Source organism: Cnephaeus nilssonii (genome assembly GCF_951640355.1).
Source record: "Cnephaeus nilssonii genome assembly, chromosome: 10".
In the NCBI taxonomy this organism is placed as follows: domain Eukaryota; kingdom Metazoa; phylum Chordata; class Mammalia; order Chiroptera; family Vespertilionidae; genus Cnephaeus; species Cnephaeus nilssonii.
The window spans coordinates 36,291,276-36,307,862 of NC_137081.1; the positions used below are offsets into that span (position 1 = coordinate 36,291,276).

The window sequence follows — 16,587 nt, forward strand, 5'->3', positions numbered from 1 at the left end:
TTCACACAGGCCTACATCCAACTGTGGGTTCACCACTTCTGTCCATGTGGCTGAGCTATACCCAAACACCAATAAAGACACAGTGCTTGGGTTCTGCCACCACCTTGCATTTGTCACTCATCTAGAAAGGGATATGATGTGTACTCCATAGGGTTGCTGGGTCATTTAGAAAGACCCAGCACTACAGGCACTCAGAATCAAAGCAAACAAGTGTCCAGGTCTCCACAACCCAGAGATGATCACTTGAAAGGTGGTACAAGTGACTGACAAAGTGAATTTTTAATTTTAATTACTTTAAACTTAAGAACCAATATCCAATGCATTTATAGAAAACTTAAGAACGTTTAGAACAACTTGGAATAGAATAACCTACTCTTTCAAATGAAAATTTTATAAAATCAAATACAGATGAGTTTTAGATAAACATTTGGTATGCAAATCAAGCTGTGCTGATATTGTGTAAATGGAGACCAGATTCTGAAGAAAATAACGTCAAGTATCATTTTTTTTTCTTTCTACATTAGAGAGATGTTGAAATGACAATGTTTTAGACATATTCCTCCGGATGAGTGTTCTCGGTCATGGCCAGCTGTTTTAGGGAAATGAGAAGCCAGCGAGGGCCCAGCCTTCACCCACCATGGTGGGCTCCTGACAGTGCTCTGGGGTGCTCCACAGCCCAGATTTAGTTCAACACAACTGGGAACAGCAATTTTGAAAAAAGAATCGTATTAATTAACAATGGTAAAATTCATTGGCTTTCCAGAAAGTTGTCCACATTTTAAATCTCACTGAGTCCAGATTCACCTATTACTCCTAGCTAGTTCCACCTTGCACATAAGGGTAGTGCAAAACCAAGTGCACAAGATGGGTGGGCCCTGGCCCCACCCCACAACTAGTGTCAAACGCACTTCTACAGACTTCAAAAAGGCTTGGAGGGAACACTGTCTAAAAAGTTAAGAAGACTGTGTACAAGGCTGTCACCTTTGATCTGTTGCGGAACCAGCCCACTTCGGTGTTCAGCAAAGCTCTCTTGGGTCAAAACTGCAACAGAGCTCATGGTTGATGGGGTGCCCACACACGGTCCGGGTGAGGCACTGGAGTGGGGATTGAAGAGAGAAGAAAGTCAGGCACAGCCAGCTCTCTGCTATCCACGAGACTGTAAAGCTTCAGCCAAGATTTAATTCTCTGTTACTAACAAATTATACCTTATTTTCCTCACTTACAACCTCTAATATAAGTAAGGTGATACCCAAACTCTCACCAAGTGAAGAAAAGAAAAATGCAAATAAAAGAGGGTCCTTGAACAACTGTTTCCTCAAAAGTTGCCCTGTAGTTGAGCAGATGGAGGCTCTGGCTGAGAGGGATCAACACCAGGATGCCAGGGCCCATAGAGAAAGTCTGCACCCCAACCACTGGGGCCAACTAGAACCCACCACACTGTGACCCAGCAACACAGATCAACATCTGGAAGGTTCTCCAAATAGTGTTCTGAGTTATTTTGTCCATCTGTTCACCAAGTTACCACCTGATGCTTATATACAATGTACCACATGACAGCTGCTACCAAAAAGCCAATCAAGCAGCAGAGGCAAAGCTGTCATCCAGGGCTCAGTCACCTGAACAGCACTGCAATGCTGAGGGGGCTGGCGGGGGAAGGCGGGAAGAGCAGCCTTACAGCACTCTGTGGCAACAATGTAGTAGCAAAAGGCAGCAAGGACTGCCCAGATGGGCTAAGTGCCTCTGACATATGCTGACTGGTTCTTCTCCAACATCCTATCACCCAGGTGTGGGAGGGGACGTGCAGCAGGTGGAACCTGGTACAAGGGCACCTCAATTGGGGCAGGAACCAGACCCCACCCCCAAGCCTCAGTACTCCGTGGGATTCCATGGGACCTCAGCTCTCAAAGCCACGGCTCCTTTATTTGGAAAACAGGGTTTATAAGACACCGAAGCCAGGGGTGTTAGCTTCTTCTCCCAACTCTAGGTGAGCCCACCTAAATATAATGAGGAAGAACTCCTCTCTTCACACAATTATGTACCAAGTGTCTTATACCACCTTGGCAAAAAGTACAAGAAGGCCAAGTAATTTAATTAGTAGAAGAGTGAGTTTTTACATAATTTTAACAATTTAGACCTCTCCCAAGTTCAAGAAAATTAAGCTTAGCATTAAAGAGAAGCAATATGCAAACTCAGATAATCCTGAGCAAACATAATTCACATTTAAGAAAAAAGATTAAAATAGATGGATGCCAGATGATACATCTGAAGGGCACACGTGCACACACTGCTCAGGTAGAACCTGATTCTCTTTCAAGAACCACTAGAAACTTAAGAATGAAATGTACTGGAAGAAAGTACACACACAGCCCAAGGACAGGAAACATTCAGACAGGATAGTCAAACTTACCAGCAAAACGGTCAGTAGCCAGAAAGTCCGTCCTGAGGCCACCTCTGTCAGCCTGCCAGCTTTTGCTGGTGTGGGACAGGAAGGAAGAGGGAACAGGAGAAAACCAGAGAAAAGTTATTTACCTGCATTGTACAAACCAGATCCTTTTACCTCCCAACCAAAAAAAAAGTCAAAATAGTATTTAAACTTTCCCAACATTTAGGCAATTTTCTTGGGAAAAAATGGAAGCTCTGCTCTTAGACCATTAGCTTCAAACAAAATATATTGCAGTAAAACCTGAAACATCTTTTAGAGCAGCGGTTGCCAACCTTTCGGACCTCACGGACCACCAGTAGTCCGAAGACCACCAGTTGGCGACCGCTGTATTAGAGGACAAGTTTTCCAGGATCCTTGAGGGATGATCCCTTAAGAACCAGAACTTTTTTTAAAGTATAACCATTTTGAAGTAAAATCCTCACAAAATTGATGGTTTGTTCTCCTGCATGGTTAGGTACCTTTTCCCCTATACCCCTTCTAATATCTGAATACTGAGTCAGATGAAAAAAAGGTTCTAATACTATGCTATGACATAGAATGTGGACCTTGAGGCCTTCTGAGCTTAAGGGTAACTGAGAGTTACTGTCTTTAAAAGTCCTTTGCTCCCTTCTAATCCACGGGGTTTTAGGAACCAGGCCAGGAAACAGCAGGGTTGGAAGGAACTTTGCAAGGCCGTCTGGGGAGAGTCAACAACTACTCTATGAATTAAGAGGGTATGGGTCACCCTGCCTTGGGGAACTTTGGGATAGTGAGGCTGCCAGGTCAGTTACTGCCACTTTAGGCAAAATACCACATATGCTGGATAAGGTATGATAAGTTAGACTAAATAACAAAGGTCAGGCACGGGTCATTAGTGGGAGAATCAACAACAGTAACCTAATTGAAGAATAATACCCCCATCAATATGCACCGCTCAGGAGCTAGGAAGACAGCTAAAGGCAATCTAAGATGCAGCAGACTAGATTTAAAAGGGTCTCATCGTCCCAAATGGGATACGGACCAGTGGCACTTCAGGATTTTAGAAATCCCTGAATGTAGGGCTTGGGCAACCACATGGGGAAAGTGCTATGACCTACAGGCCAGAGGCTCTGTGGGGCCCCAGTCCCACCCTACACACAGATGTACCCTGAGACAAACTGACTAAGGAAGAAAGTGGAGACAAACTGACTAAGACTATTTACTTAGGAATTTGTCTCCACCTAATTCTAATCTGCAAGTTTTAAAGATTAAGGTGAGGAATAAAGAAAGCCTTTCCATTAAGTCACAGTATCAGAGCAGCACATCCACCCAGCAGGTCTGACAGGTAGAAGGGCAAGCACTCTGTGGGATTCCCAGTGTCTGGCCAGTGTACACGTAGCCAGTCCAAAAGTAAGATGGAGGTGTTCCAGGTCCAAACACTGACAGTGAAGCCAGGACCCTGGTGTCCAACTGACCCTCCTTTCTCAGAATTCCCACTGCAGCTGCACACACTCTTGCCAGGTGACCTTCCACCTGAATAACATCCCACTTGGGGTTGTCTCAGGCACCAACATAAATTCTTAAAATCTACACACATCCACTTCTTTTTTAAAAAGTATGTTTTTATTGATTTTTAGAGAGAGAGGGAGGGAGAGGGATAGAGAGATAGAAACATCGATGAGAGAGAAACCTCTTTGATTGGCTGCCTCCTGTAAGCTCCCTACTGGGAATCAAGCTTGCAACCTGTGCACGTGCCCGACCGGGAATTGAACAGTGAGTGACCTCTTGGTTCCTGGGTTGATGCTCAACCACTGAGCCACATCAGGTGGGCAACATCCATCTCTGAACAAGCCAGGTTCACACACATAACCATAACAATAGCCACTCCCTCTCCTCTGCGCTCCCACTGACTAGTCTTCCATCTTTCCTGGACAAGGCAAGTAAGTCTTCATGTCCCAGTGACAGGCACACAACAAGCCTGTGGAGCTCAGTCACTATCCATGTCCACTCCAGCCACTGATCGGTGACCAGCCAATCCCCAGTTCTGCACTTGGTGTCACTCACAAAATGGGACAAATTCCTGAGGATCTCTTCTGATGTTACTCACACACCTTTCAAAAGTCAACTCCAGCTAGACCTTCTGTTGGACTCAAGAAAGAGGCACTGCTGCAACCGATCCTAATGTGCCATAGTCTCTAACGCCCCCATATGTGCACAGGCCTTCAGGCAGCTGAGAACAGAGTGGACCTCCAGAAAACTCCAGACTGGTCTGACAGGACACACTAGGTCTCCCATCTTCAGATTTCAACTGGCAGTTTGAATCTGAAATGTCACAGCTGAACAGATTATGTGAATGGATTAAATTAAGCAATAGATTTAACACCAAAGGTTCTGATATAATCAAATAAGAGGCTATCATTTTTCTTCTAAATTTCTCAAAACACCCACCTTTAAAGATTCCACTTTAAGTATGTATCTGATAACCCCCATGTAAATTAGATCTCAGCCCCACCTGAGGCTCTGAGATAAGCCTTACAAAAGGCCAGTACCAACCTTACCCACTGGCTCCAGTTGCGCCTTCAGACAACCCCCGACAGACTTACTCCTGCTCACAGGTCTCTTCCACCTCACAAGTGTGATCACGGCTGCGGGTGGTCTCCACTCTAGCTACTTCACTTGCTATCTTAAGTTCCCAGGAGACCTTAGACAGGCCCAAAGAACAGAGACCAGACATCTACTATCACAATTTCTCAGTTGATCTAATAATGTTGCTCAAATCAGGACTGAAAGGGACCTTAGACATTACTCTATTGCAGTCTTTGAAAACCACCAGAGACAGGAACCACATGGCCTTCCAAGGGAGCCACACTCCACTTCTGTTCCACTGTGTAGCTGTCAGAACAGTCTGCCTTATGTTGTGCTAAACCTACAACTTCTCTCCCCCTTCTGGCCAGAGAACAAGCCCACTCTTCCCTACTACACTCGATGTGTGAGGCTGTCTGTGCTCCTACTTCAGTTATTCCCAAGATGGTCCCAATCCCTTCATCACTGTGGTGGCTCTCAACTACTTTCCCTGCACTAAACATTCAGGTCCACCCATACAAATCGCAAACTATTCTCAACTTGGACTTCGAGTGTTGTTTCTCAGTGTAAATGTCCAGAGCAAAAAAATCCACATCTCAAATTATAAGTATGCAGCAAACAGAACTAGAAAAGGAGGGTGGGTGAAGCCCAGACTCTTCTTTTCCCCACAGGGAACATCAAGCTCTCTTGATCCCCGCCCCACACCCCCCCATGTGGGAGCAATGTGTAGATTACACCTGAAACTTGTTTTTAAAAAGCACACACAACAGGAAAATCTTTAAGTGAAGAAATGTACTCCTTTGCTTTTAAAAACAAAGCGGAAGTTGATTCCTTGTGATGTTTTGCCAATTACATATTCAAAAGGATAAATCTTTGCAAAGAGAACTCACAGTAACAGTCCAGAAAGAACGTTACCTCCAACTAATGATAATCTCGAACTTTACATAGAGATAGGACTGACTATGGAGAGTATCAAAACCTACAGCTGAAACCCAGGGCTTCTCCCCTCTTCTTCCAAAATTAAAATTTATTTCATCCCACAGCAAACTTGCAAGGGAAGTTTTTTTAAAGTACTTCTCAGGACCTATAAACCAAACTTGCTAAACATAATATCCCCACGGGCCGAAAAAATCAGCAAGCCTGTTTCAGATCAGCCGGAGCAAGGAGCAGAGGCGGGCATGCGTGCGTTCCGCCAAGTTATGGAAGTCTGCACCATCCCGCAGGAGGAACTTTCGCAGATGCCACCTCAGCACGGCCCTCCCACAGGCCACGCGAGCCCGCGGGCGGGGACAAGCTTAAAGGGGCAGGAGCATGCTCGGCCTCCTCGCCTTCCATCCAAATTCGGTATTTTTCCGTAATGTATTTTTCGTTCGGGACCCTGGGGCACATCCAAGTTGCACTCCAGCCCGAGGAGGGCGCAGGCTCAGCCCCGACACGCAGGCGGGTGGGCTGGCGGCAGGTGAAGGTGCAACTGGACTACCAGGCCCCTCCCGCCGTCCCAGGCACCGGCTACCCTGCGGGACAGATATCTGTGACCCCCCCCCCCCCCTTGGAGGAGGAGCGCTCCTCTTGGGGGGATAAGCGGCACGGCCCAGACGCCCACGTCACCGACCTGGGCCCAGGTCGGCCGCACCTCACCCTGCACCCGAGCTGTGGGGGTGGGTAGTGCAGAGGGAATACGACCCTGATTGGGGATAGAGGGCTGGGAGGAGCGCTCTCACCACGGCGCGGGCGAGGCCGGCGGACGCTGGACTCGGGAAAGTTTCTTACTCTTCCCTAGCCAACGCCGCGGCCCATGCGCAGTGGTGACACGTAGCCGCCCCCCCCACCCCCCACCCCCGTCTGGCCAGCCGGCCAGAGAGGAGGGGGCGCCCGTGGATAGGACGGGAAGAGGGGTACCGACTGAGGGGCCGGGGTAGGGGAGACGGAAGGCGACCCCGGCCCCTCCCCCGCTTGCCCGCCCCGGCGCTCCACGTCGGCAGCCAGCCCGGGACACCCGGCCCCGCCCCCGGTGCCCAACTTCCCCACGCAGCCTGGGCCGCCCGCTGCTCTGGGCCCGCGCCCTCCGCCCGTCCTGCCACTCTCCCGCTCGCTCACTCGCTGTGCGGTGCGCTCGCCGCCCGCCCGCTCCAAGAATGCCAGTGCTCCGCTCCGCTCCGAGGCCGGCGCACGGGCCCCGGCTGCTATATAGGGCGGCGGCTCCAATCCCACAGAGACACGTCAGACCGTGGCGCCCCGCCCCGCCTCGCACCGGGCCCCGCCCCCGCTGGGCGCACAGGTCAGGGTGCCTGAGTCCTGCCCAACTCCAGACCGCAGAGATTTGCAGGGCCAACCAGAGAAGGGGCAAAAAGAGCTGCCGCTCTGCCCCCCCACCCAAAAGAAACGAGCAGCCTTGAGGGACAACACAAAGCAAATTAAATGCTACCCCAACCAGTTCCAACTTTCAGTAGGTGATGACAAGCTGGCTTTAGCTTAACAACACTCCCCTGGGAACACAAGCCATGCCTCCAAAGTTTGGAGCACAAATTTTCATTCCCTCACCCACGGGGGACAGAGGTATTCCTGCATGAATTATGGGAGTGCACCATGTATACTTGAGCACAGGACCATCCCACATGGGGTGAGACACAGGGGCATATGGGCATTGTGGGAACAGAGAGGTCAGGTGGGAACAGAGAGGTCAGGTGGGAACAGAGAGGTCAGGTGGGAACAGTCAGCTCAGGACTTGGTCAGCACAGCCTATGGTCACCATAGGGAGGTTGCTCAGGATGATAGGAAGCTGGTGGGGAGCTTCCAGCAAACAGCAAAGGCACTGACCAAATGTACTTTTTAGTGGAACACTGTCAAAGTACACAGAGAAGGAGGTGGGCAAGAGGCTACCGCAGTTGTTCAGTCTAAAGATGACTGGCTTTCCATTATGATTGGCAATGGTAGCTGAATTAAATGGCCAGATTTGGGAGGCAGCACCAAGTTGTCTTACCTGGATGTGGGCATGATTTAAAAGTCAAGAATGGCATACGGGTTCTATAGCTGCCCTCAGGGAAAAGGGGGAGTGTGATGTAAAAAATCAGGACTTCATGATTTAACATGTGAGATGTCCCACTGGATGGCCAAGTAGGAATGTCAAGTAGGCAACTGTATGTGCAAGCTGAAGACCAGGGAAGAAGCCCAGCACAGTGAGCAAAAATGCCATGGCCCCTCATAACATCACCGTGGGCGATGGAAGACAGAAAAATCTGCCACTCCAAGCCAAGGACATCATCATCAAAGAGGTGTCCTAAGTCACTAGGTACCTGGGCAGGGACACTTCCTCTTTAAGCTCCAAGGAACTCTTCAGCACCCCTTCCTGTGTTATTACTGCTGTTTGTAGGTAGTCTATCCACAGGGATTACCCAACCAGCAACTTAGACAAGTGTGTTTTGTTACTGTTTATTTTGAGGGTTCAGCACTGACTGAGGGATGAGAAAGGAGGAAGAAGGGAGGGATTCGGGAACAGTCATCAGGTTCACTGTCAAAGAACTTCCAATGAAGCTAGGAAGTTGCCACAGGCAGAAGCTCTCACAGTACCTAGTGCACAGGAGTCCTTAAAAGAGTTGGTTAAGAAACTTATTAACAAAAAATAAAATCTAATATTAAATTGGTGCCACAAACAATCCCAGGTGCTTTGGTGCTGACAATTATTACCAGCTTTTCTTCCCTGCAAGGTTTAGTGCCGTGAAATAGTTTGTAGAGGCTAATTCTGAGATGTCTGGATCCCGCAACCTCACACCAGGTAAATGTGCAAACCACTTACATTTGCTCAAAATACAAACATTGGTCTATGAATTTGGGTTTCAGCCCTCAAGGGAACAGGCAAGAAGCTTTGGGCCTGCTCAAGGTAAAAGGTTAGAATAGGCCACCTTCCTTACCCCCACTTAAAGCCATGATCTACAAAAAGACTAACCCTCAACAGAAGACAGGTGCTAGAAAAGAAGAAAAATCTACAAACAGTCCTAGCTGGTTTGGCTCAGTGGATAGAGTGTCAGCCTACAGACTGAAGGGTCCTGGGTTCGATTCCAGTCAAGGGCATATGCTCAGGTTTCGGGCTCAATCATCATTGATATTTCTATCTCTCTCTCTCCTTCCTCTCTGAAATCAATAAAAATAATAATAATAATAAAAAAAATAAATTCCCTTAAAAAAAACAAAAAAAAACCCTACAAGCACAGAGGTATTACAGGATGCTTTCTGACCAGCCTGCGCTAGGAGCACCTCTGATCACTAGCAACCATGGACTAGTCAATAAAATTCAGGGCTCAAATTGCTACAATCCTATCTGTCCAAGAACCCCTAGGTCAGTGGTAGGCAAACTGCGGCTTGCGAGCCACATGCGGCTCTTTGGCCCCTTGAGTTTTTAACAAAGGCCAGCTTAGGAGTACCCTAATTAAGTTAATAACAATGCACCTACCTATATAGTTTAAGTTTAAAAAATTTGGCTCTCAAAAGAAATTTCAATCGTTGTACTGTTCATATTTGGCTCTGTTGACTAATGAGTTTGCCGACCACTGCCCTAGGTTAAACGTAGAAAATAAGACAGAAAGCAATCCTGCTCAGGAGGGAATAAACCTCACACCAGGCTGCAAAGGATACCCACACTGCAGAGAGGCTAAAAGCCCAAAATTCAAAAAATCAGATTGAAATAGGATGAGACTCGAAAACTTCAGAGGACAGAACTATCTGACTGAGACTATAGAGAAATGTTAGTGATTGGAGACATAAGACATAAAGACAATATTAATAAATCTAAAGGTGGGACAATGAAGAGGTTAAGCAGCATAGACAAGAGGATATTCCACATAAGACTAATAGTAATTCCAAAAGAAGGAAATACAAAGAACAGAAAAAAAGAAAATCCTAAATGTAAAGACACAACATTCACTCCTCTCCCCTAAAGGAGACAGAACAGGTGGCTAGCAGCATAATTTAAATAAACCCACACCAAAGCACACCAGAGTGAAACCTCAGAATGCCACAAGAGTAGACCTATTTACTATCAGTAGCTAACTGCTGAGATAACTATTAAAGGATATATTTCATGCCCTAGCCCAGTGGTTGGCAAATTCATTAGTCAACAGAGCCAAATATCAACAGTACGATTGAAATTTCTTTTGAGAGCCAAATTTTTTAAACTTAAAAACTATATAGGTAGGTGCATTGTTATTAACTTAATTAGGGTACTCCTAAGCTGGCCTTTGCTAAAAACTCAAGGGGCCAAAGAGCTGCATGTGGCTCGCGAGCCGCAGTTTGCTGACCACTGCCCTAGCCAGTTCGGCTTAGTGGATAGAGCATTGGCGTGCAGACTGAAGAGTCCTGGGTTCAATTCCTGGTCAAGGGCATGTACCTCGGTTCAGGCTTGATCCCTGGCCCTGATGCAGGAGGCAACCAATCGATGTGTCTTTCTCAGATCAATGTTTCTCTGTCTCTCCCGCTCCCTTCCACTGTCTCTAAAAATCAACCGAAAAATATCCTTGGGTGAGGATTAACAAAATAAAATCTATATATATAAAAGCCTAATATTCAAAGTGTCCCCTCTGGAGTTCTACTGACCAGGAGAGGAGTTCGATGGCTTGCTATGGCGTGTGCTGACCACCAGGGGGCAGCACGGAATAAAGGAAGGCCCTGGCCCGGCAGCCAGCAGCCACTAGAGACCCTATGGGTGCACAAATTTTGTGCACTGGGCCTCTAGCCCTATATAATAAAGAGGTAATATGCACATTGACCATCATGCCCTCGCACAAGATGGCCGCCCCCATGTGGTCATAAGATGGCTGGCAGGGGAGGGCAGTTGGGGGCAACCAGACCGGCAGGGGAAGGCAGTTGGGGGCGACCGGGCTGGCAGGGGAGCAGTTAGGTGTTGATTAGGCTGGCAGGGGAATGGTTAGGGGGTGATCAGGCTGGCAGGCAGAAGCGGTTAGGGGCAATCAGGCAGGCAGGCAGGCAGGCAGGCAGGCAGGTGAGCGGTTGGGAGGCAGCAGTCCCGGATTGTGAGAGAGATGTCCCAGATTGGAGAGGGTGCAGGCTGGGCTGAGGGACACACCCGCCCCCATTGCACAAATTTTGTGCACCTGGCCTCTAGTAAATAAGTAAAAGGATATATTTCAGCAAGAAAAAAATGAAAGCCAAATATTAATATTAAAGTGAGAGCTAAATATTAATTTTATCTCTTGTTAAATGAATGATAAAAATGAGGTCACAGTTCGATTCCCTGTCAGGGCATATGCCCGTGTTGTGGGCTCAATCCCCAGTATGTGGTGTGCAGGAGGTGGCTGATCAATGATTCTCTTCTCATTGGTGTGTCTATCTCTCTCTCCCTTTCCTTCCTCTCTGAAATAAATACAACTAGGTTTTTTTAAATTTAAAGATAATCTAGTAAAAACAGTTTTTAACTTTCAAACTAAAAACAATACTCATTCAAATGAAGTTGTTGGCAATGTTCTATCTTAGATTAGCTATTAAGTTCAGAGGTATTCATACAATAAATGTTATAACTTAGCAGTTATGATATTCTGTATTGCTAATTATTAAAGAGAGGGGAAAAAGAAAACAAAATAAGAATAAAAGAGAAGCAATTTAAAAGCCAATTTAAAACAAAAATGATGGAAGAAATTAATCCAAATGTGGCAATAATCTAATGTTAACACACTAAACCTGGCCTGTTACAAAATCCAGCTATAAGCTATTTAAGAATCCTAAAACATTAAGACACAGAGGCTGAAAGTAAAGGGATGGAAGATGGACTCCAAGCAGATACTAACCAAAGAAAGTTGGGCTAGCTGTATTACTTTCAGATAAAACAGACTAGAGTAAAAAGCATTATTAAGAACAAAGAAGGTCAAGAATAAAAGATTCAATCAACTCTGATTATGTGTGTATCTGATAGTACAGCTTTAAAAACAAATTAAAAACTGACATTTACTAGAAATTGATACATCCAAGTTACAGGGGAAGACTGACTCAACTCTTGGTAACAGATTACAAAGATTAAAATGATACAGAAAATTAAAACAATGTAATTACTAAATTTACTCTATTGGATTTATGTACTTCTTTGTCTAATGATTAGAAGTGACATATTCTTTTAAAGCATACATGGAATTTTTATAAAAGTTGGCCAGGAGCTGAGGGGGGGAAACAACAAATGGCAAAAAAAAAATTAGTATCACAACATTCTCTGACCACAATACAATTAATTACAAGCCAAGTTAAAATTTTAAGAAGCTTGTAAATTTTAAAACTTGCTCCTATTTTAGCTCATGGGTCAAAGAAAAAAATCTGAAAATATTTAGAATCCAGAAAATATTTAGAATAAAGCAGTTTATATCCAAACTTGTGTAATAAGGCCAGAGTGTTTGTTACATGGAGACAAGTTTATAACCTTAAGCTACCATATTAGTGAAAAGGAAAAAGTATAAATTAATTGGCTGATCATTTTCTCCTAAAAGTAGAAAAACCACAGAATAAACCCAAAGAAAATAGAAATAAATAAAGATAGAAATTAATAAAGTAAAATACATACTAGAGAGAATAAACACAACCCTACATCTAAGTCATAAAAAAAAAACTAGCTAGATCTCTGGCAAAGATGATGAATGAAAAAAAGAGAACACGGGTTTTGTGTTCTCATAGGCAATTATTAAGAATTTAAAGGGGATAAAAACTACAGCTACAATAGAGACTTTGAGAAATCTTATAAGAATTCTATTGAGAAAAGTACATATTATAAAAAACTTGGAAACAGATGAAATAGACAATTTCTAGAAAAATAAGTTCCCTAAATTGAGTCTGTTTAGAAATATAAATTTTAAATAAAGAAGCCTCTCCAATCTTTGAAGAAACAAATATAAAAATCACAACATAAAGGCAGGCCCAGATGCTTTTGTAAAAATATAACCAAGAGATTACCTTCCTACCTTACTTACAAACCCAGGAAACTCTAATACCTCCCAGACCAAGATAACAGGAGAAAAGAATATATGAATTTCACCTAGGAGCTTAAAAGCAAAAGCATAACATAATCTAGCCAACTGATTCAGAAATGTAAAAAAGTTATCATGATTAAGTCAAGTTCATTATAATAATGCAAGGGGGTACACTATTAGAAAAATAAAGTAATTCAACACACTATTAGCACTGGAACAAGAAGATTTGATCATCTCAAAACATTCAAAAAAATTTGATATGATTTACTCATTCCTAATAAAAATCAGGAATATGGGGCCACTTCCCTCATTAGCAGAATTCACATCAGGGTCATGAAAAAGACAGGTTGCAATGAGAGACCGAGTATTTTATCTACTCAAACCTACACTAGAGATTCTAACCAGAGCAGTAAGGCAAGAAAAAGGTATGACGCTTGGAAAGACCAAAACTGCCATTGTTTAGACAACACAACTATCTGAACAACTGCACACAAGATCCAGGGAATCTGTCAACACACCACTAGAACTAGAGTCCAACAACACCGGTATACAAAATTAATTATGTTCCAAACACCATCAAACAAACTATTAGAAATAAACTAAATAAAAAATAGGCTTTATTGAATAATATTATAAAAAAAACTTTGTAAAATGCATAAAAGACCTAAATAATGGAGAAATGCCATGTTCACCTACACAGAAGACAATCATAAAGATTGCAATTCTCCCCAATTAGATTAGAATTGCACAGCAAATGCAGCTTAAATTCCAAAAGGGTTGTGCCCATTCATGTGTGTATGGAATTTTACAATCAAATTTTATACAATTTTTATTTTTAAGAACTTATTTCTATATACATTTTTAAAATAGTGCATTGTAAAACAATATATATAGACACAAAGTTTTTAGAATATTTACATATACAACTTATTTATACAACAAATTTTATACAAAAAATCAAGGACCATTAACAGCCAATACAACTCTTGAGGAAAACAAGATGGGGAGGAGGACTTGCCCTCCCCAACATCAAGATTTTCAGCTATAATAATTCAGGCAGTGTGCTGGTGCAAAGACAGGCACACAGGATGAGAGGGCCCCCGGCAGGGACATCATAATAGAGAGATATCATTTTCATCAGAGGTGGCCTTGTGGATCGACTATACAATCAATGTCTCTGGGAAAAGTGATTATTCAAATCAGAAAAAAACCTCTGTCCTTCACACCACTCACAAGGCCCATTAAGGCTTAATATGCAAATACCATGAGAGAACAAGCCCACTTCTAGACACAGACCTTAGGAAGAAGCTCTCCCATATGAGTACCATATTTTTCTGTGTATAATACACCCCCATGTAGAAGATGCCCCCACTTTTCCAACCCAAAATTAAGGAAATCAATATTTTAAACATTTTGGTGGTTTTCCTCTTAAGGCCTTCTTCTTTTTTGGCATCTTAAGGAGTTGTTCTTCCTGTTTTCTCCACTGTCTGATCATAACTCAGTGGGAGGATGTCCAAATTGTCTCTCTGCAGCTTTATTTACATGCTCTTTTGCATAGCTCATTGCATTCAGTTTGAATTTTGCAGAGTAAGACAATCTCTTACCAATATTTATCTTTTTATTTTTTGACAGCTTTATGGGCTCAGAACGCTCAGGTCCCTGTTGCATCTGTGCACTCTCCACCTCCACCTCCTCCTCCACCTCCACTACAATTACGGCATCAGCTGACGTCAGTAACAATAAGGCTCAGTGATTGGAGGAAGCCTGTTTGACAAGGTATGGGCAGCTATGCACCCACGTGGTTCCCTCCTTGGCTGACTTCCGTGTATAAGCCGCCCCTCAATTTTCAGTCTAATGATTTTAGAAAAAATAGCGTCTTATACACGGGAAAATACAGTGAAAGGAGAAATACACAAGAATGGTAATTATAGCACCAATAGCCATAACTTTAACAACCTGCCAATGGATGATCATATATAGAAAAACTGAGGTGCATAATTTATGCTACTTGTCCTCACAGCTTTACCTAATCGCATGTCAGAAAAGTAGACCAGACCAGAGGTTGGACACTTGCTGGCAGCCCTGTGTCCATAGGAATGGTGCTAAGAGAGGGTGTTCAAGTGGGGCTCCCATCCTGAATGCACAGGGCAGGTCAAGGGTAAGAACAGTATGTTTTCAGTCCCCTTAATAACTGAAATATGCCAATAAACTCCTTTTATGATTAAGTTTATACTTGGCTAAAATTATAAACTGTAGTATAAACCCAAGTTGACTTGTCCTAACACTGAACGTATCAAACACAGACTCCTTCTTTGACTCATTGTACATTTATTTGATTGAGTGTACATTTATTACCATATGTACATTCAACTCAACAGCTTGTTCTCTAAAATAAAACAGGACAAGTTTAGATGAGATACAACCGCTGTGGCCCATGGTTTCCCTCACATGGCTTTGTTCTTCCTCCACTAATTCTGTCAATTTCACTTCTTTACAGGAATGGTAACTTAGAAGTTTCCTCAATGACACTGTTCCTCTTATTAGGTTCACATATTTCTCTGTAATTTGAAAATACAGGCGTCCCCCATGAGAAGAGACTGTATAAAGAACACCAAACTTGTCAGGACACAAAAGTTCACAATCTTGCTCAGATACTGTCTGGGTTACCTTGGCTCTCAACTCATGTTTCCCATTTGTGAACTTTTGGAGCCTTTGCAAATTGTTAAAAAGAAAGAGCATCTGCTCTAAAGTAGGTATCTCACTGAGGACATCAGCATTTAATCTGACTAAACAAATATATTTAATGAAGTACTCTATACATCAATTTATAGAATATTGAAATAATTAGAACGTCTTTATAAAGATGAGTAAAGAATAATATTTAAAGCAGTGATGGCGAACCTATGACAAGCGTGTCACCACTGACACGCGTAGCCATTTCTGATGACACGCGGCCGCTGAGGCGGCCGCATGCCGAGGATGAAACATTTGCTGCTCCTGAGGATGAAACATTTGCGAAATAATGTTTTTTCCTCAAAGTGACACACTACCCGAGTTATGCTCAGTTTTTTGGCGAAGTTTGACACACCAAGCTCAAAAGGTTGCCCATCACTGATTTAAAGCCTAATTCAAGAACATGTGTCAGATTAATACAACTTATAATGTTTTTAAAAAACAGAATGGACAAATGTTAGATTCAAAAGAGTAAGTTAATGAATTCCCATAGAAATGAATGAAACACTACTCTTCAGAGCCATGCTGGCCAATGTATACTAGTGACATATGTATCTGTTGACTCTTGTGATGGGGCTAGCTCACATTGACATATGCTGTTAGTCTAAAATACATACTGGATTTTGAAAGACTTAGACAAAAAAAAAACAACTCAATGTAAAACATCTTATCAATAATTTTATACTGATTTCATGTTGAAATATTAGATTGGGTTAAATAAAATATATTATCAAACTTAACTTTGCCTGTTTGTTTACATATATTTATTTTTTAATTGATTTCAGAGAGGAAAGGAGAGGGAGAGACAGAAACATCAATGAGAGAGAATCATCGACGGGATGCCTCCTGCACACCCGCCTTGGGGATTGAGCCCACAACCTGGGCATATGCCCTGTTGGGTTCATAAATCAA

At 43.5% G+C, this 16,587-nt stretch overlaps 1 protein-coding gene across 3 annotated transcripts in view; it reads right to left on the bottom strand.

Moving 5' to 3' along the window:
- Positions 1 to 16,587, bottom strand: part of HDLBP (high density lipoprotein binding protein) — a 72,658-nt gene that overhangs the window by 34,032 nt on the left and 22,039 nt on the right. For 2 of the 3 annotated variants that reach the window (XM_079782874.1, XM_079782875.1), the window contains exons 2-3: positions 2,408 to 2,472; positions 982 to 1,094 (exon numbers count right to left, since the gene is read on the bottom strand). In XM_079782874.1, the coding sequence (XP_079639000.1) occupies positions 982 to 1,057 (76 nt within the window). In that variant the 5' untranslated portion in view covers positions 1,058 to 1,094; positions 2,408 to 2,472. Of the gene's footprint in view, positions 1 to 981; positions 1,095 to 2,407; positions 2,473 to 7,081; positions 7,176 to 16,587 lie in introns of those variants that run through there. The other variant, XM_079782873.1, reaches the window with a different exon arrangement.